Here is a 27777-nt window from a genome sequence, read left to right as displayed (position 1 = left end):
GAACGTTTGTTTGGGTTTCACTTCATTCGTGAGCTGATTTCATGTCTCTAGAGTTTCTCCACAGCACCAGACTTTGTGTGTGTGTGTGTGAGTGTGTGTGTATATGTGTGTGTGTGTTAGAGGAGTCAGTCTGGCATTCCTCTCCAGTGCAATGTGAGTTTTGGAAATGCAATAACGCAATGTCGTGCATTTAGAGTCCACTGTCCCCGGGTTTGAGTCCAGATGGAGAACCTTCTTCTTTCTCTTTGCCCCCTTTTCTGTCATCTCTCCATTTTCTACTCTCAACTCACACCATGAAACGCCCCGAAAAATATATATACATATATATATTTAACAGCTTGGAGCTGCAGCAGTTTGTACTTCCAAAAAACACAACACCCCTCCCTCCCTTTCTTTCTTTCTCACTCTCCGCAGATGACGCACATTGCAAAAGATTTGGTTAAATCTCAAGAAAAAAAGAAAAACTGCAGAACAAACTGTGCCACAGTTATTGCACCGTGATCACTGCAGTCAAAATCGAGAGAATTGAAAAAGAGACCAAACAGGATGAGGAGGGGAAAGCACGGTCCTTCCTTCCTTCCTTCCTTCCTTTCTTTCTTTCCTTACCGGCAAAAAGCTTTCCTCATTAAAGCCTCATCACATCCCGGCATCAAGGAAATCTCTCCTCAGGCGCCAGTCGACACTTTTAGAGCGGAAGGCATCAGGAGAGAGGAGGCGGAAATGTTTTGTTTCTTTACATTCAGCGCAGGTATTCCTAAAAAGGTCAGACCGCTCCGCTCTCGACCTCCAGCAGATGCCCTCTCTCGTGCATGAATCTAGATGTGGGAACATAAACGAACAAATCTAAAAGTCTCCACACGCGCCGTCGCTGCTCTGCCGGGTTTCATCCTGCTGGACGGTTCATGTCGAGGTGATCTACTCTCACTCACCAAGAGGTCAACACCGCTTTCTGGCTCAAGGTCGCAAACCAGGAAAACTTTATTTCGTCTCGCCATCATCCCCTCTTCCTTCCTCAGGGGGATTAGAAACACAACAGTTGTATTTATTGTATTATAAGCTGGCAGAAGTTGGTTTATTCCAATATAATTATGATACGGGGTTGAGCATCTATTCCCTGCTACATGAGTGGATTTATAAGAACGCTTACGGCTAAAATAGATATTTTTCGAACAGTTTAACTTTCACTTTTAAGTGTAATCTTTACATTATACATGATTGTGTTATAAAAACATGACAGTATTTGTCCTTAAGTGCTGTTCTTGCTCCACTGAAACAACATTTATATGACAAGATTAGCCGCAGAAAGACGCCTCAGTCCCACTTGTGTTGCTTTTTAACGGCAGAGTCGAGTTGATGGAAGTGGATTTGCTTCCGTTTTGATGCTCGTTTATCCGTCTGGTTTTGATGGAGGCCAGATAGTGAAAGTGTAATGCATTCGTCCAAAGCTGCACCTGATGGAAACACAATCCCTCATTGACTGTGGAAAAGGTCAAGATTTTAATCAGCGAGGAAAAAGTCCCCAACGTTTACCTCGCGAGCAGCTCGTTCCCAAGGCCCCAAAACAGGCCAAGTCTTCTAGATATAGATATAGATATAGATAGAATACTGTTTATTTCTTCTCTTATTCCAATAGTTGAAGGTGCGTATCAGCAGATGCTGATCACGATGTTCATCAGGTCATAATTTAAATATAAATAAACAAAAATCTTCATTGTAACGATGCGTTATGTGTCATTTGAGACGTCTCGACTGCTTGCAGAGGATGATGTCATCCCATTGGCTTCATCAAACTCATCTCCGATGCACTTTTTAAAATCGTGTCCTGCCAAGTGCGACTCAGTCATCGGCGCTTTCTCCTCTGAGCCGGTTTTAATGCGACAGATGGCGAGTGTTCATCGCTACTTCCTGCTACTGAAAACACCCAAACATTTCAAGTGTTTTTACTTCAGAGCGAGTCCTTCAGGGAACTATTTTCCCCACAAAGAAAGTAAACACTGAAAGCTTTCCATGAGATGTGGCTGGAAATGATGCTTTATTCCCCATGAAGGAGCATCCATGTGTGAAAGATGCTTATTGATTTGTGGCCATTAACGTCAGGCACATAAACACAAACAGCTTCTCTCACTCCGGCGACAATAACGAGAGATAAATCCTTCAATGGATCAATCTGGTTGTCGGAAGCATCCCAAATACTGAAGGCAGAACTTAAAATCAAGAGCCCAAACGTGAAATATTTACCCGTGAGACCGCCCCCGAGGCTCCGCCGTCGAAGGTTTTTTCCATCCTCGCTGAGATGGCGCTTAAATTTGAAGGCGGGACTTAATCCGTGGGTCAACTCGGGGTTACTGGACTTCCTGAGGTAGGCGGAGGGAGGGTAGAGGATGTGGTCCAACTACAGGAAAAGATAGAAGAAGAAGAAGAAGAAGAACAAGAAGAAGAAGAAGAAGAAGAAGAAGAAAGCAATGGGAAAAAGAATTAGTACATTTAATGCATCGAGAAGTTGTTCTCATAACCATGGACGGAGGAAGTCGTGTTTTGTTTAAAGAAAGACTATTTTTCAGCTGGTTAGGTCTTTATCAGAGTCTTGCAAAATGTAGGTTTCTCTGTACATATGTCGTTATAAATGTAAATAATTGAACATGTTTCATACGTTAATGTAAAACAGGTGTCTCGTCTTCATTCTCAGACACAATGTCCCCATAACAGTATGAATAAACGACACACTTCTCGCTCTTTTCTGGAAATCCAAGTGATCTCAAACAACCTCATCAGATTGAAAAACATTGGTGGCCAAACTACGGTCCGAGGGCCGACTGCGGCCTGCTGCTTCTTTTAAAAATGGCCCACGGTGGATTATCTTTTCTAGATAGATAGAATAGATTAAAGGTAGATCTGTTAATATAGTCTTATGGAAACAATATCTAATATGTGTATAGGCAACTGTAATTAAACATTTAACTGTTGAGTTATTTTCATAGAAAATTAACTTTCTATGGATTCATCGTCGTCGAGAAACACTGATTATCTTGCAAAACTCATTTATTGCGTTAAATGTGTTTGTTGAAAAGGTTTGGCCGCTCCAATATCCCAAATGCCAGTACTCATTTGAATATTAGGACCATAATATTGCGAGAGAAGCAGCAAAACACACGTCTCTCCACCGCCAGCGGGACAACGAACGCGTCTCCATCGAGGAATACGGACGGTTATAAATACATGAAACAGGTTGCAGCGTATTGGATCCTCAGAGGATTACGGCTTTACAAGAAGCTCGGAGCGACTAACAATGCCCGGCGGTGAGGAAGCGGCCCTCCCTGAGAACACAAAGGTGCTCGCGGCTCGGGGGCTTCTGTGGAAGGAAACGCTCGCCGCTCCTCCGGGGGAGGATTCATGATCCCGGGGACAATTAAGGACAACGAAACCGATGATTTGTGGGGCGGCTCGACCTCGAACTGACTTCAGGAATGCGAGAGCGGGACTGAAGTGAAAGAAAAAGCTAAATATTGTTTGAATAAAAAAGCAATAACGAGCACGATCGTAGCTTGAAAACCATCAGTCATCACCTGAGGTCTCGAGGCTAATTGATGTTTTGCAGCTCCGCCTTAAGTACAAATAGAGACATCAGGATCTCATGAGCTCATGACATGTCAGAGCTCTGCAACAGTGCTGCTCATTGTTTATCATCTGAAACGTGTGTGTGTGTGTGTGTGTGTGTGATATATCTGTGCCTCTACAATCCTCTGTGTAACCTGTTAGCAGCGTAACCAAGACAAACACACACGATGAAAGAAACTTCTCTGTGTCGGTTTGACATTTTTCCACGAGGATCCTTGTTTGTTTTTTTTACAGGATGCCCTCTGTTTACTGAAACTATTCTATTATTTGCACGGTTTAACCACTATTCTTGAACACTGTAGTTAGTAAAAGTAGGTTAAATAAAAGCACACCCACCTCTCTCATATAATAACTATTAGAATTAGAGGGAGTAATCGGATTACAGCAGAGTGGCAAAAACCTGTATTATTATGTTAATAGGGCTGCAACTAACGACTGATTAAAAATGGCTATCGCAATGTGGTTTAATATCATAAAAGACCCAGAAAAACAACAAATATTACTTTCTAAGAAGCTGGAAGATGAATTTGTCCTTGGAAAAAAACATATTTGAAGAATTAATCAATTATGGATGCAGATTCATTGTCTGTTTAACTAATTATTCCAGCTCTAGCTACTAATGCTAACGCTAATAACGTAACATGTTGCAGCTGCAGGTAAATCGTGCCACTGGTGGGAGATTGTGAGATAGAATTTAAAGACTTATTTGATCAACTGGCCAGATGTGTCGCCCATACACGTCACTAAAGGAACCACTTTGTGCGGTGAAACCCGTGCTAATCTCGGGAATAATAAGTAATTCTCCATTTGATAACCACTCACGTGTCAAAATAAACCGAGTTTGAATTCACGAGCAGCTGGCAGGACTCTCCCCAGGTGCTTAAAGGCGAATCAATTCGGATTAATCCCAATGAAATAAGAAGCAGACGGTCGGTTATGTCATTTAAAAGCACACAGATAATAACCGGGCATTGCCTCCGTAAGCGGCTTAGAGTCACGCCGTGAAACAATCGGCGGTGAACTCGTGCGGCGCGCGGCCGCTCCGCAGGGAGCCAGCGGCGTCTTCCTCGGGTTCAGGTCGCCACGACCTTCACGCCTGAACCTCAGTGATCCGCCGTGCACGAGCCGTGACCCCGTGGGGCGCTGCTCAGCGGCCGCCGGGTCACCGTGTGTCCGATTTCCACGTCGCAAAAGGAAGTTGGACGCATTTTATAGAAGTTAAAGTATTTGTCCTCCAGCTTCGGTGTTTTTAAATCCTCAAGGAAGAGAAATTAGACGAAGGGCTGTTTTTTTTTTCCTTTAAGGCCCTTTTGTGTTTGCATTATTGCTGTAAATATCACTTTCACCTCAAGCAAGGAAGTGAGAATCTGCATCCGTGCACTGGGTCAAAGGTTTTTGCGTTGACTACGCAAACATGGAAGATAAAATCAATAAAAACTTTGAAAAGAAAAGAAAGAAAACGAGCAGTAAACACATTTTACAACTCACAGGAATATGAAGGTATACGCTGCTTAACCTACAATAACATAACTAGTGAGGCGGCATACAGCACAATCTGACTCATTTAAACACAACACACAACACAACAAACGGCAGAAGTCTTGATTTCTTTGCAACCTCCTGCCTTCATCCTCCTGCTGACTCGGTTGGTGGAGCGCTGCCAGAAGCTGGCAAGAGTTTCATCTTCATTTTGATTTTTTTGGGCTGCTGATCATTATCAGTCAATTATGAGCGATTGTCTGGGTAATCAGTACGGACACGTTGACCGTTGCGTGCATATCTGAATTGAATTAACGTTATAAGACAGTTAGATGCGTTTTTAGCGGAAGCCGGTCCAAAAACATCTTCATCGGTTTTTAAAGTGGGCGTCGGTTCGTCGAACGCCAACTGGATCACATGGAAAGCGCCGCAGTAAGCCAACGGTTAGCTCACTGTGTGCACGGCAGGCAACACACACACACACACACACACACACACACACTGCAGGTTTGGCAGCTGCCAGTGACCTTTGACCTACTGTTCCTCCCTCTCTGCAGCAGAGGACCACGCAGAGCTCCTGAGAGCGAGATCAAACCTGAGCTGCCTCCACACACACACACACACACACACACACACACACACACAGGACAGTACCAACAACCCTCTGTTGTCAAAGCACAAGAGAGACAGAAGACTGCACAACACACAAAGTCGTCTGTGTTTACCAACGGAAACACGAGGTAACCGTCACCTGTAAACTGAGGTTAAATGAAGGTTCAGGTTGTGGCGCGCACATCATTTATTTTAATAATTGGTGCGTTTCTCAGTTCATTTCCCGTTAATATTTACAAACCCGCCGTGTCACTTTGATTGCATCCTGAGGCCTCTGTGTTTACCGACACCGTGATGAGGACACAATAACCGTCGTGCATGAAACAACACATCTCTACCCAGGACTCAGAATAACAAGAAAATAATGATTTTATTATCATCATAACAATAACTAATATGTCAAACCTGCACTTACTGATGTTGTCGGGCACTTAGAGGCCAAGTTATGAACACAAAACTGACTCATCAGCACCGTCGAAGATGAACTTGGAAGCCAGCGATTGTCTATTTTAACATCCAACATTAGCTTTTGTGTTTCTGAGGCAATATGTAACTAATTAACGCTTTTAAAGTTGTTTTTGGTCTCTAAATCCTGAGGGAACCATCTGTCTCTTCAGCTGCAAGATGCGTTAAAAACTGTCGTTAAATAAGCCGTTGAAATCAGGAAAACCGAAGATCCAGAACCAGAAAAAAACGGGAATCAAATCAGACAATGTGCACGAGAAATGAGAACGCAGAGGAATAAAATGTAACGCATGTATGGATCCGGCCTGCGGACGAGGCTGAGAGCAAACACTCAGCAGAGGTTTGACTGCAGCTGTGGACGTTTACCAGCCGGGACGACGTGACGTCAGAGGTGAAAGACAACCACGAGACACTTTTTTTCCACAGCAAAACACAACCATCACACGGCCACCGACACAAACTCTCAATCAAAAAGAGACAGAACCGCGGAGAGAGAGTCGCAAACCCCACGTGAGGCAAACTGAAGGACGCAAGAGCAGCAGAAAGAGAGCGACGCTGCCCTCCAGGTCAAGTACGAAACGCTCCAACAGTCCAAACCGAGGACGACGCCGAGGTTTCCACGAGGCCCGGCTACGAAAACAACGATTTCAATTATCGTACCCTTCACTAAATGGCGAGGTTCAGCGATAGAAAAAGGTGACGAGAGTCGAGTCCTGATTTCCTCATTGGAATAATAAATCTAAAAGTAGTTGCACAAAAGGGAGAATGAGCAAACGCAGTCACACTCTCCGGGGATATGAATTCCCCTTTTGAAGGAGGAGAAGTGTTGTTTATCATTTCCCTGAGATGGATGAAAGGAACCTTTTTTTTTACTGACGGGAACAAATTGTTATTGGTGTCTTTCTTTGGCTGCTAAGACACAATGAGTGCACGCTTACAATCAAACAGGAAGACAGAGCTCGTACATCAAGAGCGCTCGCCCTGCCATTGTTTCTCTGTCACACTGTGTGATCAACTACTGAGAAAAACATGAATATGTGATCGTCACCTCTCACTTTTCATACACGCCAACATACTTTGAAAACCACAAAATCAACTGACCATCAAAAAGTCGGTCTGTAATCGTTTCACGTTGATAAATATGCATTTACAGATACAGTTCAGGCACAATGAAATGCAGCTTTCTAAACAAATCCGTAGATTTTAGGGGTGAGAGGGAAAATCGATACGGCACAGTATCGCGATATTTTGCGTGGCGATATTGTATCGATACACGGAAGCCAAGTATCGATCTTTTATTTAATCAATTCTAAACTTTTTGGTCCTAGAATAATAAAATTTATTTATTTTTGATTGAAAAAAAACCGTAATAAATCGCATTATATCGCGATACTTAATGTATCGCGATAATATCGTATCGGGACTTAAGTATCGTGACGATATTGTGTCGTGGGACTTCTGCTGATTTCCACCCCTAGTAGATTCTCATGTGGTTGCCTTCAACAGGTCACGACAGCAGAGCATTTATCATAATCTCACCAACACAGAGAAATCTTATCAACCAAAATGGGCTTTGATTATCGTATTATTTTTGCTAGGGACGGCGCACAATTCAACGTAATTGCACCCGAGTCTGCCGTCCACAGAGCAACAAATTACACGGGGAAAAAAAACAAGTTCCCCTTCGTTGCCTCCGAAACAAAACGTCGTTTCATGCAACGCTTGCATCTTTGTGAGCCGTATCTGGGCGAACCCCTTGAGATGGGGAGATAGTTTCTCAGGGTCAACGGCAGCAGAGCAAAGTCACGTTCTGGCCGACCTCGTCACCCAACATCTGTCTACTTCAACTCTCCCCCGAATTCCTCTCTTCCCTTTGCCGTGTTTACTCGTGTGGAAAACGACACACTTGAAATTGTCTCACGGCTTCAAGTCCAAATAACTGTGTGTGTGTGTGTGTGTCTGTGTGTGTGTGTGTGTGAGAGGGGGGTCTTCCGCATTTTCTGTCACTGTATTTTCTCCTTACATGGACGCTGCGCTCTTCATTAGCTAAAAGAAAAACCTTTTTGGATTGCAGAGTTTGTGCTGTGTGTGTGCCGTCACAGGGGAATTGAGTTTCCTGTGTTGACGCGAGCTAAAAGCGGGAAAAACACACAGCGGTGCTTTCCATCTCCAGATTTTATACGACTATGATGATGTCTCATCTTCTGCATGTAAAGAATGACACCGTGCGTCATGTCTACCACCAAAAAACTTCAGAATCAGCTTTTATCGGACATGTGCGATAAAAACAATTAAAAGGCAAAAGAGTAGTCAGAGTCGTGCAAGGGTTGTGCTGTTATTCTGCACTATAGCAGAAAAAAGACCCTTAGAGGCTTATCGTATGCATTCCTGAAGATGTGGTGCATCATGGGAACAAGCAGGGCTTCAACCATGAAACACAAGACGTGCTGTTTTTGCAGGAATCTCATTGGAGCCCTTGTATAGTGTAAAGAGAGAAGCTTTGCAAGAGAAACTTCTCCAGATTCTTCCAACAATCATTTCTAAATCCAGCAACACGGGGAAATAAATGTCGTCGGGGAAAGCGTGAACGATCTGGCCGTTTGTTTGACTCCATAATCTCGTTACTGATATAAAATGTGGTCCCAGTGTGAGAATGGAGGTCAGCGAAACGTCAAAAACTCATAAAGAAATTACAGTCTGGTTGGCAACAAGAGCTTCTTACCGCTTATTTACTCCAGGTGGTGTTTTAACTACAGCCCACTAAGCCCTTTATAAAAGTTAAATACGTTTTACACACTTTAATGTAAAGCAGGTGTAAGGACATTAAAAGCTATGAAGACATATTTCATATTATTCCGTCTTTACTTGTTAACGTAGTGATGATCGTTGTTGACAATCACATGACCAACTACAATATAACACGTAAATGATTATGTAGGACATTGATTCGGTTCAAACCGCTTGTGTTTGTCGCTCTTGTTTCTTGGAAAAAGTGACGTGGCAATTTCAAAATGTAGAAACATACGTCGTCGACATTGTATCCTTCAAAAACTTTAAATGAGTTATGACTTTTTGTTACAGCACAACCAAATGTATTACTTTTTTTTTTAATACCTACAGTGCATTGCAAGTGTGTCCATTTACAACAACCACAACACATAAAAATCTGATTATATGGCAGGAACTCTACTTCTTTCTCTCATCAAAGAGCAGGAATCGCTCACCTTGCTTCCCTCTGACGATGCACACTGACATGAAGGTAAAATCCGACCCAGAGACATTTTGTTTAGACGTCAACAAACTTAAATCGCCTTTATCATTTCGACCGCTCAGACGTCCCCGACCTGGAGATTAAACCCAGACGCACACAAAGAGTCAGCAAAGAGGAGTCAGAAATCAGAGCCGGATCGTAGAACGAGTCCGCGTTGGGAGTGAAGAGAGTCTTAACCCCGATTGTGTTAATCCTCTTTGCCACAAAGCGTGCGCCGACACTGGATGTCCCTCTAATAACCCGAACCGGCAGCCCGAAAAACAAGTGGCCGCTTTTTTCAGGGGAGCAAAGCCAACGAGAAAGAGTTAAACATTGTCAAGCAGAAGCAAATATTGATACACAGAAAGCGCTGGTGCAACGCGTGACCGCTCCACTTTAACACGCTTTAAACAGTGTCGGATTAAGGACAAGGACGAGGAAAGGAAATGGAGACTTCCTACAGTTTAAGATGATGAATTAAATTAAAGATATCCACCGAAATGTTATCATGTTAATCGTTTTTTTTATCCCCAGTCAAATCATCTATTACTTAGTCGAATAACAAAAAGGTCCCGCTGGTTTTTTCCTCCTTTATTTCACATCAATGCAAGGAAAAGAAATGAGCATTGACATCATTTGGTGCCAGCTCAGCCTTTGTTTCCTCATAGAAACACATCACCGCCCAACCCAGACACAAGCCGCTCATCAGAAGCAGGTTTTGAAAATGTTACGTGTCTATTCTTGTCCGCGTGATACTTCTGATCTCTCAAAAGAGTCCAGAGTTTCTAAAACTCTCATTCTCATTTTGCACAACTCATGGAAACATTTTGTTGAAACAAACTTACACGACTGCCAGCCGTCGGTGATGCATGAACGACGTCCACCGGAGACGTGAAGCCTGTTGTTTGTCAAAGAAGCCAACAGTGCAAACAGCGCCGTGAGCAAGAGTTAACACTGTTAGGTACTCGACTGGTACCACTTTGTGAAGGAGCTAAATGCAAGATTTCTGTCGCCTCTCGATGGCTCTTGATGAAGCTACGGCGGAGCCGGTGGCTCGCGGCTAACGAAGCTAACAGCGCTAACTATGGAAGCAGTGCCGACGGCGTTAAAGTGAGGCGCCATTTTTTTTTGTGAGTTTGCAAGTTCGACTTCAATGTCGGTCATTATGAAGCGGAGACGTCGGCCGCCGCCGTTTCCCCCCTTTAAAAAGTGGCACCGCAGTTGTTTTCAAGTGCAGCGCTTGACTCAATGTGTGCAACCAAATCTTGAGACGAGGAAGTTTGTCTGGATGCAGAACAGCGGCCGATGGGAAACGCCAGCATGCACGAGAAGCTCGGGTTACACAACACACTGAGCTCAGGTAGACATTACTCCACGATATCTTTACACAGCCATTGTTTGCTGTAAGGTATTGCTCCGACTAATGATCCTGTATATTGGACCTTTAGGGGTACGGTTGGGTTTTTAAGTCACATCCAGCAGAGAACAGGGATTAAATTGCAGGAAAAACTGCCCTATCAGTCCATCAATGAAATGAATGAACTGCTTTCTGAGTCCGGCGTCGCACGACTGGTCGAGCTATTGCAAAAGATTAGCAAACACGGTGGAGATCAGCGGTCTGTTTGCCTCTGAAACTGTTGACAGTGCTCAGCGAGTCACTTTGGGACGACGTTAAACTGCTCAAACGATGACAGCAATGCACTTCTTTGTAGGCGTGTGACCAAATGAAAAGGAGCAGAGGCGGAGATATCCTGAATGTTAGCCCCTAATAGGAGTCATGCCCTAAATATTCTGGATTCTACACTTCACACACTCTCGATTGATAAGAGCCCACATCATTTTAAATCCACACCTCCACTTTGCACCACAGGCTGTCAAAAAAAAAAAAAAAAAAGCCTTGTCAAAGATACCGTTAATGTCCTCATCAGTCTTTTCTCATGCTTTGTGCTTCTATTAAGCTGCACAGGTCCCCTTTAAAATCTCTACCTGGGCATATTAAGTGACTCTCTCGGTGTGTGTGTGTGCGTGTGCGTGTGCGTGTGTGTGCGTTGTAGTCTGAGCTTCAACCAAAAGGATTTTATTTATTTTTTTACATTTGAAGCTTCTATTGAGGTTTTCAATCGAATGTCTGTCTTTGTATTTTATGAGATCATCCCCTCAGAAAAAAAAGAAGGAAAAATATGATTTTGTGTTATTGTGGTTAAATAAATGTAACTCTGTCGGATCGCTGCTGGACCTCCATCGTTTCTAAAAGGTACTTTTGACCGCCGTGAAAATTTTGAAAGGATGAACGCCAAGAAATATGGAACGAAGCCGAACATTTTGGCAGCGAGGACTGACAATTACAGAGAGAGAGGATGCAGCTCTTGCGGTGTGTGTGTGTGTGTGTGCATGTGTGTGCATGTAAAAAGATGAGGTGGACTAAAGCACTCGAGGTTCATTAAATTTTGATAATAATCCAAAACGTGAACGTTCTGAACGAAGCTTCCAAGAATCTGATTCGACCATCGGTGAAGTCAGTGGAATAAAATAAACCGTCACGGAAATAAAGAATAGGAAGAGCGAGATGTTTAACTAAACACAGCTGCCTGCCGAAGACGACGCCACGAGAGAGGAGAGCGGGAACCCAAACAGCGACGTTCCAGACTGTAAAACAAAAAAACAAAAAGAGCTGAAAATCACCGCGAAGCCGGCAGGAGAGCCGCGGATTCAGGTGGCGATTCACCGAAGAGCCGCTTTCCCGCGTTCTCATCTGATACGATGGCGATGGAGATGGAGATGGAGATGGCGAGTGTCGCTGCTTAAAGAGCGCCGCGCTTAAGAACTTTTGGCAGTGTTAACCCTAACCCTTTCCATCTCGCCCCACCACCGAGGAAGCCCTTGAGTTTATGTTGGTGCTCGCTCTGTGTTCTGAAGATAATCCAGACGATTGTCAGGGAACTGCTGCGCTGCACAAACATCAGCAGGCCAGAACGAGTCCACCTGGCATGTGGGAAGACTGGGAACAATGCCTGTTGTTGCCAGATGTCTTTGTTAAATCAATGCCACGATGACCTGCCCACTTCCCGTTTCTATTACTTATCATCTGCGTGGTGGGGGTGCTGCTGCTTTTTTTTGTTTTTCTCTCAGAAGGTGTAACATTTAAGGCTTAGCAAAAAAAAAAATCGGATCCCCTGTGGGAATCGAAGGATTTGTTGTTACAGCAGCAAGTGTATAAATCTAAGAAACCCAAATAGGAAATGATGTGATTCAGCATAAACACAACTGGCAGTTCCCATAATGCAACGTGAGAGGTTGAAATGAGAAAGTATGGGAACAGAGGATTTATGATTATAGGGAGGTGGAGGGGGGTATAAAAGCAACAGGTCATATATATACATATATATATAAAGACAAGGAATACAATGATTAACACACTGACAGATTGTGTACTTTGGCAAGCAGCCAGAATCACCGTGTTGAGCTCGAGTCTCATCTGAACTCTGCAATGATTTGAAATAGTCCTTTGTGCAGCTAAAGCGCAAAATAAAGCCTCGTGTTCACGTTCGAACAAGTGGATGAGGATCAAAACAATGCTTTTATACCATGAATGTTAAAGAAAATGATATATATATGTCGGGATTTGGAGTAAAGTTTGACATAAAAAGGGATTTAAAGACATTTGTTGGCCATTGGAAGTCGTTATGGGCATGTTTATGATGTTTATGAACTGAATAAAAATATATTTGGGCTCTGGACGGTTGATCGGACGAAATAGTTTTTTAAAATGTTTTCCTGACTCTTATGGACCCAACACTTAGTCACGAGCAACAACAAGATATATCATTTATCAATCACAATTGAGATTTTCTGATAAACAGGTACAACATCTTTACCGACACTGATATTTAAACTTGCAATGCTTCTTATTTTAATCTATTGCCGTCATCTTATCTCGTGCATGTATGAAAGGATTACGCGTGGGATAATCTCATTTTGACTGTCGATAATGTTCTCCGTCACAGCCCACCGCGCTGCATTGATTCAGATGTCTTGGCTGGACAAAGACGCGACACACACACAGACACACACACAGACACACACACAGACACACACAGTGATTTTGTGAGGATAAGCTCCAAATAAACAGTGTAAAAAAAAAAAGAATAAAGCGCCACCGCAGGAAGCGGCTCCCTCCTTGAAACGCTGCCCTTGGCTAAGTCTGGAGAGGAGACGTCATGCGTGTTCTCAGAAGACTTTCCTTCTTTAACCCTGCTGCAGAAAGCGGTGGGGGCAAAGGTCGGGTTTCCCTGATTATCCCCGTAGTAATGCCACTTCAAGGCTGCTCCTCGGCAGCAGGTCGGCTTACCTACTCCGCGGCGTCTCGGCCGCTGACGTGATTGATTTAGTGCAGTATTACGGGTCAAATTGCATTTCAAGAGCAGAGAGGTCAGCGGTTTTAAATGGACATTTAAAAAAAAATAAAAAAGAGTACCAGGAGGAGGAAAGGGCACATGGTCCACACAACACAAGCAGCTCTGGCTTTTAGGAAATCAACATCCCGCCTCCGAAAGAGCTCCCTGTGTCTGTGATATCTCATCTCTATTGAGCTGGAGGACGGTCAGACTGTTACTCAACCCCAAAACCAAATTAGTGAAGCGCCGGCGTTAGCAAACATGACACCACCCCCGAGGGCAGAGGGTGCATGCTGGAGAGTCCGACACGCTGACAAATACTGGCTTCAACAGTCCGAGTGAGGAGAAGCAAATGGATTCGTGAGATGAGTCCTGTCCGTGCAATTTTCGGGGGATTCATGACGGGGCCATGTGTCACGTCAACGCGCAGAATTAGCCAACTATGATGCTTTGGAACATTGAAATCCCCACTCCAAAAAAAAAAGTAATGAAGTAATATAATAACATTGCACAATCTTCTAGAGTCTCCCGCTGCACATAATGGATGACAGACCGCCGCACCTAGCGCCTGGAGCGCCTGGAGCTTTCTCTAATGTTTTTTTATATGTTTTATTAGGTCAGGTAAATCGCAAACACGCCCTCGCAGGTTTGTGCTCATCTGAGCCAGTCGAACCAGTCTGCAGGCGCATCCACGTCAAGTGTTGTGAGGAATAAAAGGCAGAGAGAGAGAGAAAGAAAGAAAGAAAGAAAGAAAGAGAGAGAGAGAGAGAGAGAGAGAGAGAAAGACATCTTTTTTGTCTTCCTCATTTTCTCCATCTGTTTCCTGAATAAACTCAACAACAGCTGCTCAACTTCTACAAGATGAGTTTGTCACTTCTTGCCTCATTGTGTGTGTCTCTCATCTGCCTCCACAGTGCAGTCACAGAGCTCGACATGCAAGCGAGTTGGATTTGAAACTTTGTTTAACTACACTTATGAGGGCTTTTTTTTTATTATTATTATTAAAGATTAGCTTTAAAAATGATGCTGTTTCTGGTGCTGATATTAGAAATATATCTCATTGACATGCAATACTATTAAACAGCAACCCCTAAAATGATCAATAACGCATCTGAAAAACTACACAATACTTTTTGTATTATCATTATTTTGGTTTATGTAGTACACACACACACACACACACACACACACACACACACACACACACACACAAACTTACTTTCTGGCTGACATATTTTGTTGTTGTTTTTTTAGATAAAAAGGGAGAAAAAGGAAACTATTGGAAAATCTTTTCAGAAGCAGAATATATCAATATATGATGTAGAATATTGCAGAATTCACACACGCACACGCACACGCACACACACACACACACACAGTGATAGTAAAACATGAGGACACATTGGCTGAATGACTCAGGACTCATCTTAAGTCTTAAAGTTGTTGACAACCTAATGTAAGTTTATTAGTGCGCACGGAGGTGTTAGAGGGGATTAAATGGGATTACTGGCACGACTCAACTTTACTCTCTTTAACTCCCCACAGTGTATTTAACACGAAGTTTCCACCACACACGTGCGGAGGTACTGGCTCGGGGAGGCGGGTGTTTACCTTCTCGTCCTCGCCTTCGCTCTCCTCGTCCCCGGCTGTCGGCTTGTCTTCCTCCGCCTCGTCGACACACTCGCAGTCCGAGTTGTGCGCATCATCTCCGGGAAGCTTGGCGTCCGGCTCCGGCGTCCTCTCTTCTCTCTCGTCTCCCTCGGACAAAGTGTTTGAACCGGACGACAGCGACGACTCACTTCCAGACGACAAATAATATTTCTGCTCCATTTTTTTGTTCTTTTTTTTCCCCCCTTATCACCAATTTCAAATCAATAACAAACCCATTTAAATATCACAAAGCGGAGCCGTTAATTAACCTGTCAACGCACCTGTCCGGGGATTTCATTTTCGCTATGAGTCGCGAGCCCCCCAAAAAAGGATCCCACTTTTTTTCTGCTTTTTTTTTTCTGGACCGAGTTAAAACAAAGTCGCGACGTATCGATATTAAAACTGTTTGATATCAATGCGCGCGACGCAGTAAACGTCTCCTCCTTCAGTTAAAAGTTGCCTCTGTTTTGGGGATTTTGTAGCGCCTCTACTTGCCCGGGGCTGCGTGACTCCATGCTGTCACTCCTTCATAACACACAGCAGCGCCGTCTGCTCTCTGCAGCGCCTCGGATTAGCCCCGCCCACGCGCCCTGCGAGCCAATCAGGTGCAAGCAGCTCCTCGAGCGAACCAAACAGAGGCAGGTGAGATGCACGTGGGAGAAGTTGCCTCCAGGTTTAGACAACAAACCCGTTTGGTTAGGGTTTAATGGCAGATCCTAAATAAGGGTCAACATAAACCCTTCCAGGCAGGTAAACGTCTCTCACGTGCAGGTATGAATCTTTACAGCAGGAGGCTCAAACTGCCGGCCCGCGGGCCATTTAAGGGCTTCATGCCCCCCAACCCTCCCTCCCTGCGGCCTGCTACATGATGCCAAAATGCCTGCAAAATTATTATTTTTTCCCACTATTTTTATAAATTCAAACTACCCCTTTATATACAATATTAAGTGAGGCAATGTAGTGAGGCTCTAACTAATGGCAAAGGTCAAAGGTGACCGCAAATGACCTGGCAGCTAAGAGGAGAGCAGGTTGCGCAGGGCTTTGTTAGTTGTTTGGCTGCGAACAACAAAAATGTCTTCTTTAAAACCAAAAAGGAAAATTGTGGAAGCCCATTTCCACCACAAACAAAAAAATGAGGATTAACTTCTTTTTTTTTAAAATAAGGACCAAAAATAAATAAAAAATTGGGACAAAAAAAAAATCAACTTTTTTTTTTCATAGACTTTTTTTTTGGCAACCTTTTTTGTGTCCATAAAAGAGAAATAGTCAACAACAACAAAAAAGAAAAAAATATTCAGAATTATGAAAAAAAAATTGACAAAAAAAAAAAAATCATCAAAATTATGAGCTAGTAGTGCGCATGCCCTTTCCACGCCGGAGCTGCTTCTTGCTTAAAATCCTTTCAAGGGTGCGTTTGCTTAGTTCAATCCCATGTGAATTAGCAAGCGTTTGAAGTAATTTACTCTCAATCCATTTCTATGTCAAATAGAGGGACGCACATGGGATTGAATTAAGCAAACGCACCCTAGAAAAAAAAATTTTTTAAAGTCTTTGAAAAAAAAGGCCATTATTATTTCATTTTTTTGTCCTATATATATATATATATATATTTTTTTTTTTGTTGTAATTTTTTTTTGTGGCGGAAATGGGCTTCCATAAAAAAATCACGTTTTCAAAATGTCAAATGGAAGCACGTTTTATTCACGGCCGAAATGACATCAAGAAAATAAATGAGAAAAAAAAACTGTAACTGAAGGCAAATAAAAGTGAGCTGCAGCAGTAGAATAACTGGATCCTCTAACCTTTCATCTAGCGCCACCATCAGGTCAAAATGTGAATGTGTCGAATTCACTGACTGCAGCGACCTGTCAATCACAACGTAGCCCCGCCCTAAAGCAAAGCTTTATAGTCTATTTGTCTCTAAATGATTTACTAAACAAACCACGTTGCAAGTTATTCTAACGAGACACTTGTTAAAGAAACTACTTCTTTAAAACAAAAGAAAAAATCCCCTGATTTGTCTTAACACAAATGAATGAAAGACAGACATTTGTCTTATTAGCCAATCCTTTATAAATGTAGGTGTCATTTGAAGTGCAAAGAGTTATAATAAAAAAACAAATGCAGTTTAAAGCAGCATGTCTGCTTTAATTTCAGAGACCGCTGCAATAAATAAATCAAATTGATTTCAATTACATTAAATAAATTACTACAGTCTATGTGTTTTATTCAGGCAATTATTATAATACACACAAAAAACAGACTGAAAAGTTATAGCTAGTAATGGCTAATTATTAGATGGTCACTTTGACACCATTCCTGCAGATAATACTTTAATACTTTTAATTAAATTTGATTTTGAATGCAGGACTTTTATAGTATTTTGTCAAGATGATTATTGACAGTTTTACTTAGCCTGTTGAATTTTACATGAAACAAACAAGTTCTTCTGTTTCCCTCATGTTTTGCGTGAGTTCACAGACTCTCCACAAGAGGGGGCTGTTCGCTGAGTCGACTCACAACGTATTCTGGATGTAACTGCTCAGTTATTAATGTTGTGTGTGTGTGTGTGTGTGTGTGTGTGTGTGTGTGTGTGTGTGTGTGTGTGTGTGTGTGTGTGTGTGTGTGTGTGTGTGTGTCAAAAGGTCAGTATTAGTCCGGTCATTTGAACCAACTTAAAAGTTAAAAGTTATTTTCACGCATAATCACCTTTGTTAACTTTCATCGTACAAGTTTGTCAGGTTAATATAATCTATATGCATTGCTTTATTGTGCAGATGCATTTAAAAAAAATAAATCTTTTGTAATATTCAAACAGAGAGGAAATGATGAGCACCTGTTTACTGTAGAAAGGATTACTAAATCCTGTATTCTCTGGCAGGTTAAAGGATTCTGATCAAAACTCAAACCCCCGACGGAGGAACCCACACACACTTTCAACTCTCAGGGCCACAAGTGAGTTCCAGCAGCTCTCTGATCTCAGGGATGATAAGAGAGGCGGGGAAATTACAGTTGAGAAGTGACACGAGCCGACAGGCATCTTCTAGTTTAGCGGAAACCATCTTAGATCTTTCTGAGAAGCTTTTTTTCTTTATTCTTCATAACGTCATTATCTAACACACACTGCTTTCGATTGAGAACATACAAATCTTTGACTCCATCATCTCCGGCACGACTTTTCTGAGGTTGAAAATCTTGTTCTTCTTCACGTGTCTGATTGTTTTTTCCTCCCACACCTCGTCGAAAACCAGTTGAAAGCACGAGCGTCGTGCAGAGCGGAGCAGGAGTCGCTGTGCAGCTGGCACGACGCTCCAGTAAAGTGTTAAGATCGACATCGTGATAAACAGTGTTGCTGGTGTGCTTTGGGGCGGAAAGTCAGTGAAGTGAGAACTGAACTTCCTGTGAGTTTACAGCTCAGCACTGAAGGAGAAACATGCTGAATGTACTAAAAAGTGACCACACATGAATGCACCAAACGTATTTGTTGTTGTTGTTGTATTTTGAGACGTTTTTCTGACCCTTCTCCTTCTACTGCTGCTCTCCACAGTGAACCGTGGCATTTCCTGGCCTTATATAACGCCCAAACAGTCAAATAGTTGGAAGGAGATTTCTTTGAAACAGTGATGAATGATCTCTTAAATTTAAGAGCATTTTCTGAAACTCGTGTGCAGGGAACAAGAAGCGCTCGCTCCTAATTTGACTGCAGAAACACTGACAACGAATACATGATTACTGTTTAATAAAAGTTATTAACATCGGAGGGTCAAAAGGTCATTAGAGCCTCAACACAAGGCCCATTTAGTGGCGGTTCTGGACCTTAACTTGAACTTAAACTTAAACTTTGAGTCCAGGTGAGCGCATGAGCTTTCTCGTGTCAAACGTTGCAGGCTCATCATTCTGCTCAGTGAACTACAAACACACACAATTGAAGTGCATGTGGACACGGGGAAGGAGACGATCACACACATGAGATTATTGTTGTTACTTTTAGTTGTTGGGCCTTTTTTTCAACCTAAAATCTTTGGAAAAAAAGTCTTGCAGGTTATTAATTGCAGTATTTTCTATCATTATGAGTGCAGTGAATAATGTGCCAACATGTAAACTAACTGTGACAGTTGTCTACAGCGCAGAAAAACTCAGAGCTGTCGTTATAACAGTGACATTTTAATTCCGTTACGGCTTCCTCAAAGCATTTCACGTATAGAAACCGATGCCGAACATTGTTTCTGGTTCAAAATGAAATATTCAATTTCCTGAAAAGAAACACAGTAATTTGCCTTCATGCCTTTGAGTCCCTTTGAACTCAAGAAAGCGTGTTTTCAGTAACTGCTCAAAGAGAAAGGAGAAGTACATCACACGGTCACTCAGAGTGTTGTTGGAAACGGTACAACCCCTCCAGCTCTATTTGTGGAAAGAAGAAGTGCAAAGGAACTCCTGGATCCTGTCGTCGGTTCCTCTGTGCCGCGTCTCCGCCCCTAAACACTCTGTAAACCCCTTAAAACCGCCCCTAAACACTCTTTAAACTCTTAACATGTTCCCTGCGTGTTCACTCTGAGCGAGCGGCTCCCGTGTGCATCACGGATCCGATCGGCCGCCGCTGGTGGGCGAGAGGCGGCCTCTCGGTTTCAGAGTGAGTCGGTCGGTGCCAGGAGACGATGGTTGGCGGAGGGTTTCATTCGGGTTCTCTCCTCTCAAAATGTTCCTCTCATGCTCCCATGCATGCACATGTTTTCCTCTTCGGTAAGTGGTCTTCAGTTTGTGCCCAAGTTTTAGTTTAGTGGTTATTTTGAGCTATTTATAGAACAAAAAGTAAAGTTGATCTTTTTTATTTATGGGTGTTTGGCCTATTTTCTTTGTAATGAATGTACAATTAAATATTGAATTCTATGGAGGATCGGTCTGTAACCTGCTCAATTGTATTATTATTATTATTGCACATTATATATATCAGTCAAACACATCTTATATTTAGTCTTCAAGGCTGATTTCCTGTTACGTTTCCTTCCTCTGCTCCATTCAAGGTTTGATTTTCTCTCATGTTCAAGCTTCGACTTCAGGTACTTTACCTTTTCATCACAGCATTTCAACGTATGAATCATCTCACAGCTGCTCGAATAGCAGCCATTTCATCTTATGATCTCGAATAAATGTTTTTTCTCCAAATGTATTTTTCAAAAATTTCCACAAATGCCATCAAATAGATTTCCTAAAAAGTGGTACGATGTATAGAATTGTGTTTCTCCTCATTGAACACAACCAACAGTAGAAAACAGACAAATATATAAAATATACAAACAAAATGGGAACAAAAGAACTGCACAATAGATCAAAAAAATAAAAGGAGGACATCACTTAAAAGCAATTCTATAAAAATGGGTTTTAAGAAGTGGTTGACTTCCAGGTTTCCTGCAACAGGTTTCATGAAGGCAGACAGCGGACCAGTTCACCCTGAATGAGTGTTATGTTATTGTTGAGTTAACAGAATGACACACCTGGTCTAGTTTCACATGGTATTCATCTTTTGTTCCAGGGATCTGCAGGCCAGAAAACATTTCCGCCAAATATCAGCACTGTGGGATTCACCCAGGTAAGAAAAACACAACATTACAGTCATCCCGGCGTGAGTCATCAGCTGCGAAGTCATTTTTTTTAAACGTTTCAAATGTGTTTGCAGATGGAGTTCAGGATTTAGATTGTTTTGGGAAACCTCACGGTTTGAAAAAGTGTGTGTGGAAACCTGGAAAGCGCGCGTCAGGACAGACGTACACACTCGTGGTGCAGAGACAGTGGAAGTGAGAGTCGTGCACATTCTACATGACACATCTTTTTCCTCCACACATCAAAATGATTTTTGACTTTAAACATCTCCTCTTTCAAACCGCCCCTCTTTCTAGACACAAAACATATTGCAACACCTACGACAACATCACTGAATTCTCTGAAAAGATCACATGGTATGATAATGACAACAACATGTCCGTGGAGGTTTTTGAAAACAGCCAGCAGGCGACAAATTGCACAAAAGCAGTTTTCACGGCTTCGCCAAAGACCTTGTGTAAGTCGATGAAACTGTGTTTTTATGAGCAGGTTTCTCATAATTTCCCTCGTTTCTGCTGCCACACATGTCTGACTGAACATACTTTTATTTTGATGTATTTCAGTGCGATGTGGTCCTCCGCTTGAGGCGTCCTTCAGCCGCCGGTCTGGGAGGCTGGTTGTGAATGTGCGCTGGCCACAGAAGAAAATGCAATATATTAAATATTACTTTGTGAAATATAGAGCAGCGGGCAGCCTGTCATGGAGCAAGGTCAGTATTGAACCAAAAGAAATCATGTTGTTGATGAAAAGTGATCTTAAAGCTCACGGATCAGATCCCTGGTCACGACTTTTTGCCATCGATACTTGCAGATCATTGAAACAGATTTCTTTTTTCAATTTGTTTGATGATGGCATCTGGATTTCAACTTGTTTCTTAAAAAAAACTTGCAATTAATATAATAAGGATATAAAAAGGATATTATTTCCTATATACACTACCATTTAAGAGTTTGGGGTCACTTGGAAATGTCCTTATTTTTCAGAGAAAAGCACTAATTTTAAATAAAGATAACATTAAATGAATCAGAAATATTGTTAATGTAATAAAAGACTATTCTACGTGGAAACGTCTGGTTCTTAATGAAATATCTACATCGGTGTATAGAGGCCCATTTCCAGCAGCTATTAAAACAAATCGTATTAGCAGTCGTTTTAATAATGTAGTGTAAGTTGCTCAGACGTCATAATTCATGGAGCGAAACGTATTTTCTGCAGGAATACAGTCTGTATACTGAAAAACTACTCGGTTACGACACAGTTTGGTTTAGCAGATGCAACGTTTATCACGTTCATCGCTATCATTCGCGAAAAGAAAAGTTGACGGCGCGACAGAAGACGTCTGTTATCGGCTGAAGAGTCTTCATGACTCGACTTTCACGAGTCAAACCGGTGGAGTTCCCCTTTCACTTCATTTCAAAGGGACCTGTGTCTGTTTCTGAAGCGCTCGCAAAGCATTTCCTCACTTTATGCACCAACTTTTTGAAGAAAAGATAACTTATCTTCACCAAAATCTTGACCTTATTGATCTTATATCTTAAATGAAGGTCGTGGTTTAACATAACTTGCAGGTGACAACACATGGCACCTTGTTCCTTATCCATAAAAAATATTGTTGTATGTTTTAATATTTCTGGTGTGGGCCTCTGGGTCAGGATACCTCGATTAAATGAACCTCAAGAGGATCATATAATACATAAAAGGTTGTTGTGTTACCTGACCATCACAAAAGATGTGTATAAGAACACATCTCTTAAATACATTTGTTTTATTCATTTAATATTATTAACTACAGTAACATCTATGGTTGTTACGGGTCTATTTCGACCCGTGTATATCACTTACATTGACTTTTTTCAGCTATATAACTTTAATAAAAACCCAAAATAAAAAGCAGAACCAGTCATAACACAACAAACCGACCCTAACAACACAAAGATCATCATTTCAACCAGAGCATTTAAAAGCCTTGATGCAATCAACACAATGCATGTTGTTTAAAACCTAAAAACACAAGAGGAAGGTATATATTTTGGCTAGTTCCTCGTCGCTATAAATACTCTCTTCTCTGTTCACAGTCCGTGCGATCTGAAAATGCGACGTTGTGTACATTGGAGCATCTTAACCCCTCGCTGGTCTACGCTGCACAGATCCAGTGCGTCACCAATGAGAAGTGCCCGCAGTGTGCAGAGAGCGAGGCCTACACTGTCCCACCAGGTCAGATTGATTGACACTGTGTTGGTTTAAACTCAGTGGTTCGCAAACTTTCGCGCCTCACTTTGGAGGAAGCAAAATGTTCGGGCCCCACCGCCCCGACAACATCGGAACAAAACGGTCCAACCTTTTGAGACTCCTCCATTTGTGCTTCTTTTTTAATTAATAGATTAAAGAAAATGGAAATCCCTTTCAAGTAAACCAGATTGTGCCATCAGACAAAAACTAATAACATGTGCAATGCAAATAAAGTCATATATGTGCAAAAAATAACTCATATTTGGCAAAAAAAAAAGATGAACGAGGAAGCCGGTTGGATCCCTGTTTTCTCTCGATAGTTTAATGTTGAAGTGTCCTTGAGCAAGACACTGAAGCCCCAGAACTTCACAGCAGCACAAAGCTCCTTCATTACTAAGGATGATGGGTAACATGCAGAGAATAATTCACCCACTGTGGGATTATTAAAGGATTCTTAAAAAAATATATATTTATATTTTTTTTAAGAATCTGCATTTCCCCACCTGTAATACCTCCGCGCCCCACTAGAGGGTCGCGCCCCACAGTTTGACAACCACTACTTTAAAGTAAATACAGCTTGTGTAAGATAAATGCTGCATAAACCAAACAAAAAAACACACTGTATGGTGACAAGAAAAGCAGAAAGAAGCTTAAATCCTGCGTCCTCTTTCAGAACTGACCGCGCAGCCGCTCATCGTCAGCTTTGAAGACACCAACATCCAGGGAAGGGAAGGCTGCCGGCTGCTTTCTTTAACCTGGAAGGTGATTCTTCACCTTCAAATGTTCCTTCTGCAGCGTTTTGTGACGCTCTATGACGGTACTGAAATGACCCTGTTTGTTAGTTTCCCGCCAAAGAGCTGCACGACGGCTACTACGTGAGCGTCGGGAAAGCGTCGGGAGAGGCTCCACGGGAGCGGATCGGCACCTCTCGGCCCGAGATGGGACTGATTCTCTCCTATTCCGCTTACCATCTCGACATCAGCGCCTGGAACAACGCCAGCACCTCCCCGACGGTGAGCCGGGCAATACCTCAGCGGGAAGACACGCCCCGTGAGTACGCACTTGTCCACTTTGAGGCTGTTTTTCTTCAATAATGAGAGTAGATTTATCATGAACTTGTCCTCGCAGGTTTGGGAGCTGGGAAGCTGAACGTGACGGTCCACAGCGATACTTCTTTTACTGTCCATTGGAGAGACAATCTCATCAGGAAATATGTCTGCTACTCCGTGGAGTGGATGAGGGAGGGACATAAAGCGGACGAAGAAGACACACAAAGCATGTCCTTTTATCAGAACGCGTACAACTATCGGACTTTATCTCTCGTACGAGGTGTGTAGACGCTCACATACTTTGGTCAACTTTATCCACAAAAAGTTTGAGCTTGAGCCGACAAAAGCACTTTGGTTGAAGGTTAAGGAAAGATTCACCATCATTTTTTAACCTTAACCAAGTACTTTGGATATTTAAACATGAAAAAAAACATAATCCATGCTTCGATAGCTGGCGATTAGAGTAGTATGTAAACATACCTGATGGAAGATTTTGGTACCTGATGATATATACATATATTTTCTGGATTTAATGCATTTGGTTATGTTGAATACCCAGACAGAGCGCGGCCTCTGGAGCCTTACCAGAGATACAGCATCACTCTGCACACACGGCCCAACAAGGACACCTGCAACATGAAGCATGTGAACAACAGCGAGAGCACCTACGGGAGAACACAGTTCTACTTCACTGAAGGATGTGAGTCACAGTCGCGATACTTTCCTACTATTGTTGAAAAATGCAGAGGTTGTTATGCTCAAATAAAACCAAACAGAAAGATAAACCAAACCTAGTGACGAGCAAACGTCTGAATCAAATTTACAGGCAGCCAATAGTTCACAAAAATCTCCAGGGTTCATCCTCTTAGGAACATGTATTTCTCGACAAAGTGTTTGTAACAATCAATTTTACAGATGTCGGGATATTCCTCAGTGAAATTTGGACCTACTGATGGCTCCAGAGGATTCATCCTCTGGGAGACCATGAATATCTGTACAAAAACAATGGCAATCCATCCAACAGTTGTGGATACATTACAAGCCAAAATATGTAGGATGCATCCTCTTGGGAACATGAATGTCTAAGGGTTACCAAAATCCATCCAAAAACTCATCCTCTCGGGAACAAATGTTATATTTCACATACTAGTGGCTCCAGAGGAAGTCAGGAGATCACCAAAGTCAATGGTATTCATTCTCTGGGGACCATGAACATCAGTACATAATTGTATCGCAGTTGGTGAGATGATTCAAAATGGCCGACTGAGCCAGCTTGGCTAAAAACCAGGATGCATATCTAATCAGTTGTGTCTCTATCACCGCAGTCTGACCTCTTGACCTTGTGCCCTCAAAGCTCCGGTCAGCGCTCCCACAAACATCAGCAGCTACAATGTGACTCGGCATTCGGTGGTGCTGCAGTGGTCGTCCATCCCGGAGGAAGACATCCGAGGTTTCCTAATGGGTTACACCATCTACTACAACGAGTACCACCACGGATGGTCGAGCACAGAGAGAAGTGAGCGCGATCCACCTGCAACCACCTGACACTCAGTTACACACTATGTGCATTGCTCTAATCTAAAGATGTGTACGGTGCATTTGTCATATGCTGCAACCTCTCACCCTTTGCTTGCAGACATTACCGTGGATCCCATGAGCAACAGCTATGAGCTGGGGAATCTCAAAGGCGGCACAGCGTACGAAGTCAGGATGTCGGGTTTCACCCGGGCGGGAGCAGGAGTTCGAAGCACAGCGAGCCTGTTTAAAACTAATGATCAAGGTTATATCCATCAAATAATACATGCAGTCGAATGTCTTAAGGCAGAGAAACAACCTTACTCATTGTGTGTTCTTCACAGGGTTTTCTTATCTCAGTGGCGTCATCACAATCTCCGCAGTCGTGGCCACCGTGCTGATATTTGGACCTCCCATCATAAAAAGGTACAGCCACGCTCTTACATGTATGTTTAACAGGCTGCCACGCATGTTTAAATGGATAAATGGATAATAGTCTAACTACCGCACATCCGCTCGACATTACGTCACTCAGATTAAAGGTGATTCTGTGGCCGAGCATACCGAACCCCGGGAAGAGCAATGCGATGCAGAAAATAGAAGAGCCCTGCAATCTGGTAGGTCGAAACCTCAAGTTATAGCAGCACCACAGGGAGGAAATTGAATTAAATGAAATGTTTTACTTTATTCAGGAGCTACTGGAGTCCATCAACACTCAGACAGCGGAAGAATGGGACGCCAGCAGCCTTCAGGTCATCGAGAAAGAAGAAGCGACCCTTCCTCGCACGTCGCCAGCCATGTTGCCGCTTCTCCGCATGTCAGTAGATGAAGAAGACTCGCCCGAAATGACGCATGACTGGATCCAACGAGACACCGAGGATGCCACTGGAGATATGCCGCCCAACGGCGCGGAGGAAACAACTCCGGACATCCGGCGGACAGACACCCAGAGTTTCCCTTTGGCCTTTTCAGGCGATTACACAACATTGGATATGTTCCAGCACGGGATGCCGCCGAATACGTTCGTCACTCGAACCACTGAGAGCAAACCAGAGGACCCGGACTTGACTGTGGTGAAATCAGGGTTGGACTACATCGGGCACTTCAGCATCAGTCCGATGTCGGACAGCAAGATGTCCACAATTTTGTGAAAACTGCTTTCGGAGAACAGGACCGCAGACGACGAAGAGGCAAGAACACAGGATCAGAAGGAGCATCGTCCAGACAGGTTTCAAACTAACCTTCGGTGGTAGAAATGCATGAAAGTAAATATTGGGTGGATTTCAATAAACTTCGTATTGCCGTAAAAGTCGGGTTACAAGCCGCTACTACCTTCGGTGGGTATACCCGCTGTAGCCAGCTAGCGCTGCTGCTAGTTCCCTGCTAGTTCCCCAACAACCACCAAAGGTAGTGAGACCAGCCACGGCTCGACGCCCGACTCGGGCAGCGGGGACACGGGCAATAGCAGCATCTGGGAGCTAGCAGCAGCATCTGGGAGCTAGCAGAGGCAGGGTTAGACAGGGAGCTAACAGCAGCAAAGAGCTAGCAGCAGCAGTGAGGAGCTAACAGCATCAGGAAGCTAGCTAACAGCAGCGAGGAGCTAGCAGCAGCAGTGAGGAGCTAACAGCAGTGAGGCGCAAGCTAACAGCAGCGAGGAGCTAACAGCAGCGAGGAGCTAGCAGCAGCAGTGAGGAGCTAACAGCAGCGAGGAGCTAGCAGCAGCAGTGAGGAGCTAACAGCAGCGAGGAGCTAGCAGCAGCGCTAGCTTGCTACAGCGGGGACACCCACCGAACGTAAGAGTGGCTTGTAACGGTAATTCATGTTTTGCATTAAAAAAAGATGGCGTTGGGTTGTCACTATGAGTGGAAACTGAGCCAGAGCGTCACCAAAGTAAGATTCATCCTCTGAGGACCATGAATAG

The 27777-nt window shown here is 43.1% G+C and overlaps 2 protein-coding genes across 5 annotated transcripts in view; one reads left to right on the top strand and one right to left on the bottom strand.

Moving 5' to 3' along the window:
- The window catches only part of mast4 (microtubule associated serine/threonine kinase family member 4), an 81633-nt gene extending 65676 nt beyond the window's left edge, over positions 1-15957 (bottom strand). For all 4 annotated transcript variants that reach the window (XM_068574651.1, XM_068574652.1, XM_068574653.1 and 1 more), the window contains exons 1-2: positions 15427-15957; positions 2239-2392 (exon numbers count right to left, since the gene is read on the bottom strand). In XM_068574651.1, coding sequence (XP_068430752.1) covers positions 2239-2392; positions 15427-15645 — 373 coding nt within the window. In that variant the 5' untranslated portion in view covers positions 15646-15957. The remainder of the gene's footprint in view (positions 1-2238; positions 2393-15426) is intronic.
- Positions 15958-20180: 4223 nt separating this feature from the next.
- LOC137783891 (interleukin-31 receptor subunit alpha) lies at positions 20181-27130 on the top strand. Its single transcript, XM_068574234.1, has 16 exons — positions 20181-20205; positions 20487-20522; positions 20996-21052; positions 21140-21251; positions 21360-21520; positions 21627-21772; positions 23139-23277; positions 23966-24054; positions 24135-24342; positions 24421-24621; positions 24907-25041; positions 25696-25857; positions 25978-26121; positions 26201-26282; positions 26392-26473; positions 26549-27130. The coding sequence occupies exons 1-16, from the start codon at positions 20181-20183 to the stop codon at positions 27005-27007; spliced, it is 2238 nt and encodes a 745-aa protein (XP_068430335.1). The 3' UTR covers positions 27008-27130.
- The last annotated feature ends 647 nt before the right edge of the window (positions 27131-27777 follow it).

This window comes from Clinocottus analis, unplaced genomic scaffold, assembly GCF_023055335.1.
Source record: "Clinocottus analis isolate CAN_PGR_092001 unplaced genomic scaffold, fCliAna1.0.p SCAF_13, whole genome shotgun sequence".
In the NCBI taxonomy this organism is placed as follows: Eukaryota; Metazoa; Chordata; class Actinopteri; order Perciformes; family Cottidae; genus Clinocottus; species Clinocottus analis.
The sequence above is the reverse complement of the archived record's forward strand: the minus strand, read 5'-3'. Positions and strand labels throughout refer to the sequence as shown.

Coding starts and splice junctions, on each gene's coding strand:
- LOC137783891 (XM_068574234.1), top strand. CDS start 20,181: ATGCATGCACATGTTTTCCTCTTCG. Junction 23,278..23,965: donor GGCCTACACTGTCCCACCAG/GTCAGATTGATT, acceptor GTCCTCTTTCAG/AACTGACCGCGCAGCCGCTC. Junction 24,343..24,420: donor TCAGCGGGAAGACACGCCCC/GTGAGTACGCAC, acceptor TTGTCCTCGCAG/GTTTGGGAGCTGGGAAGCTG.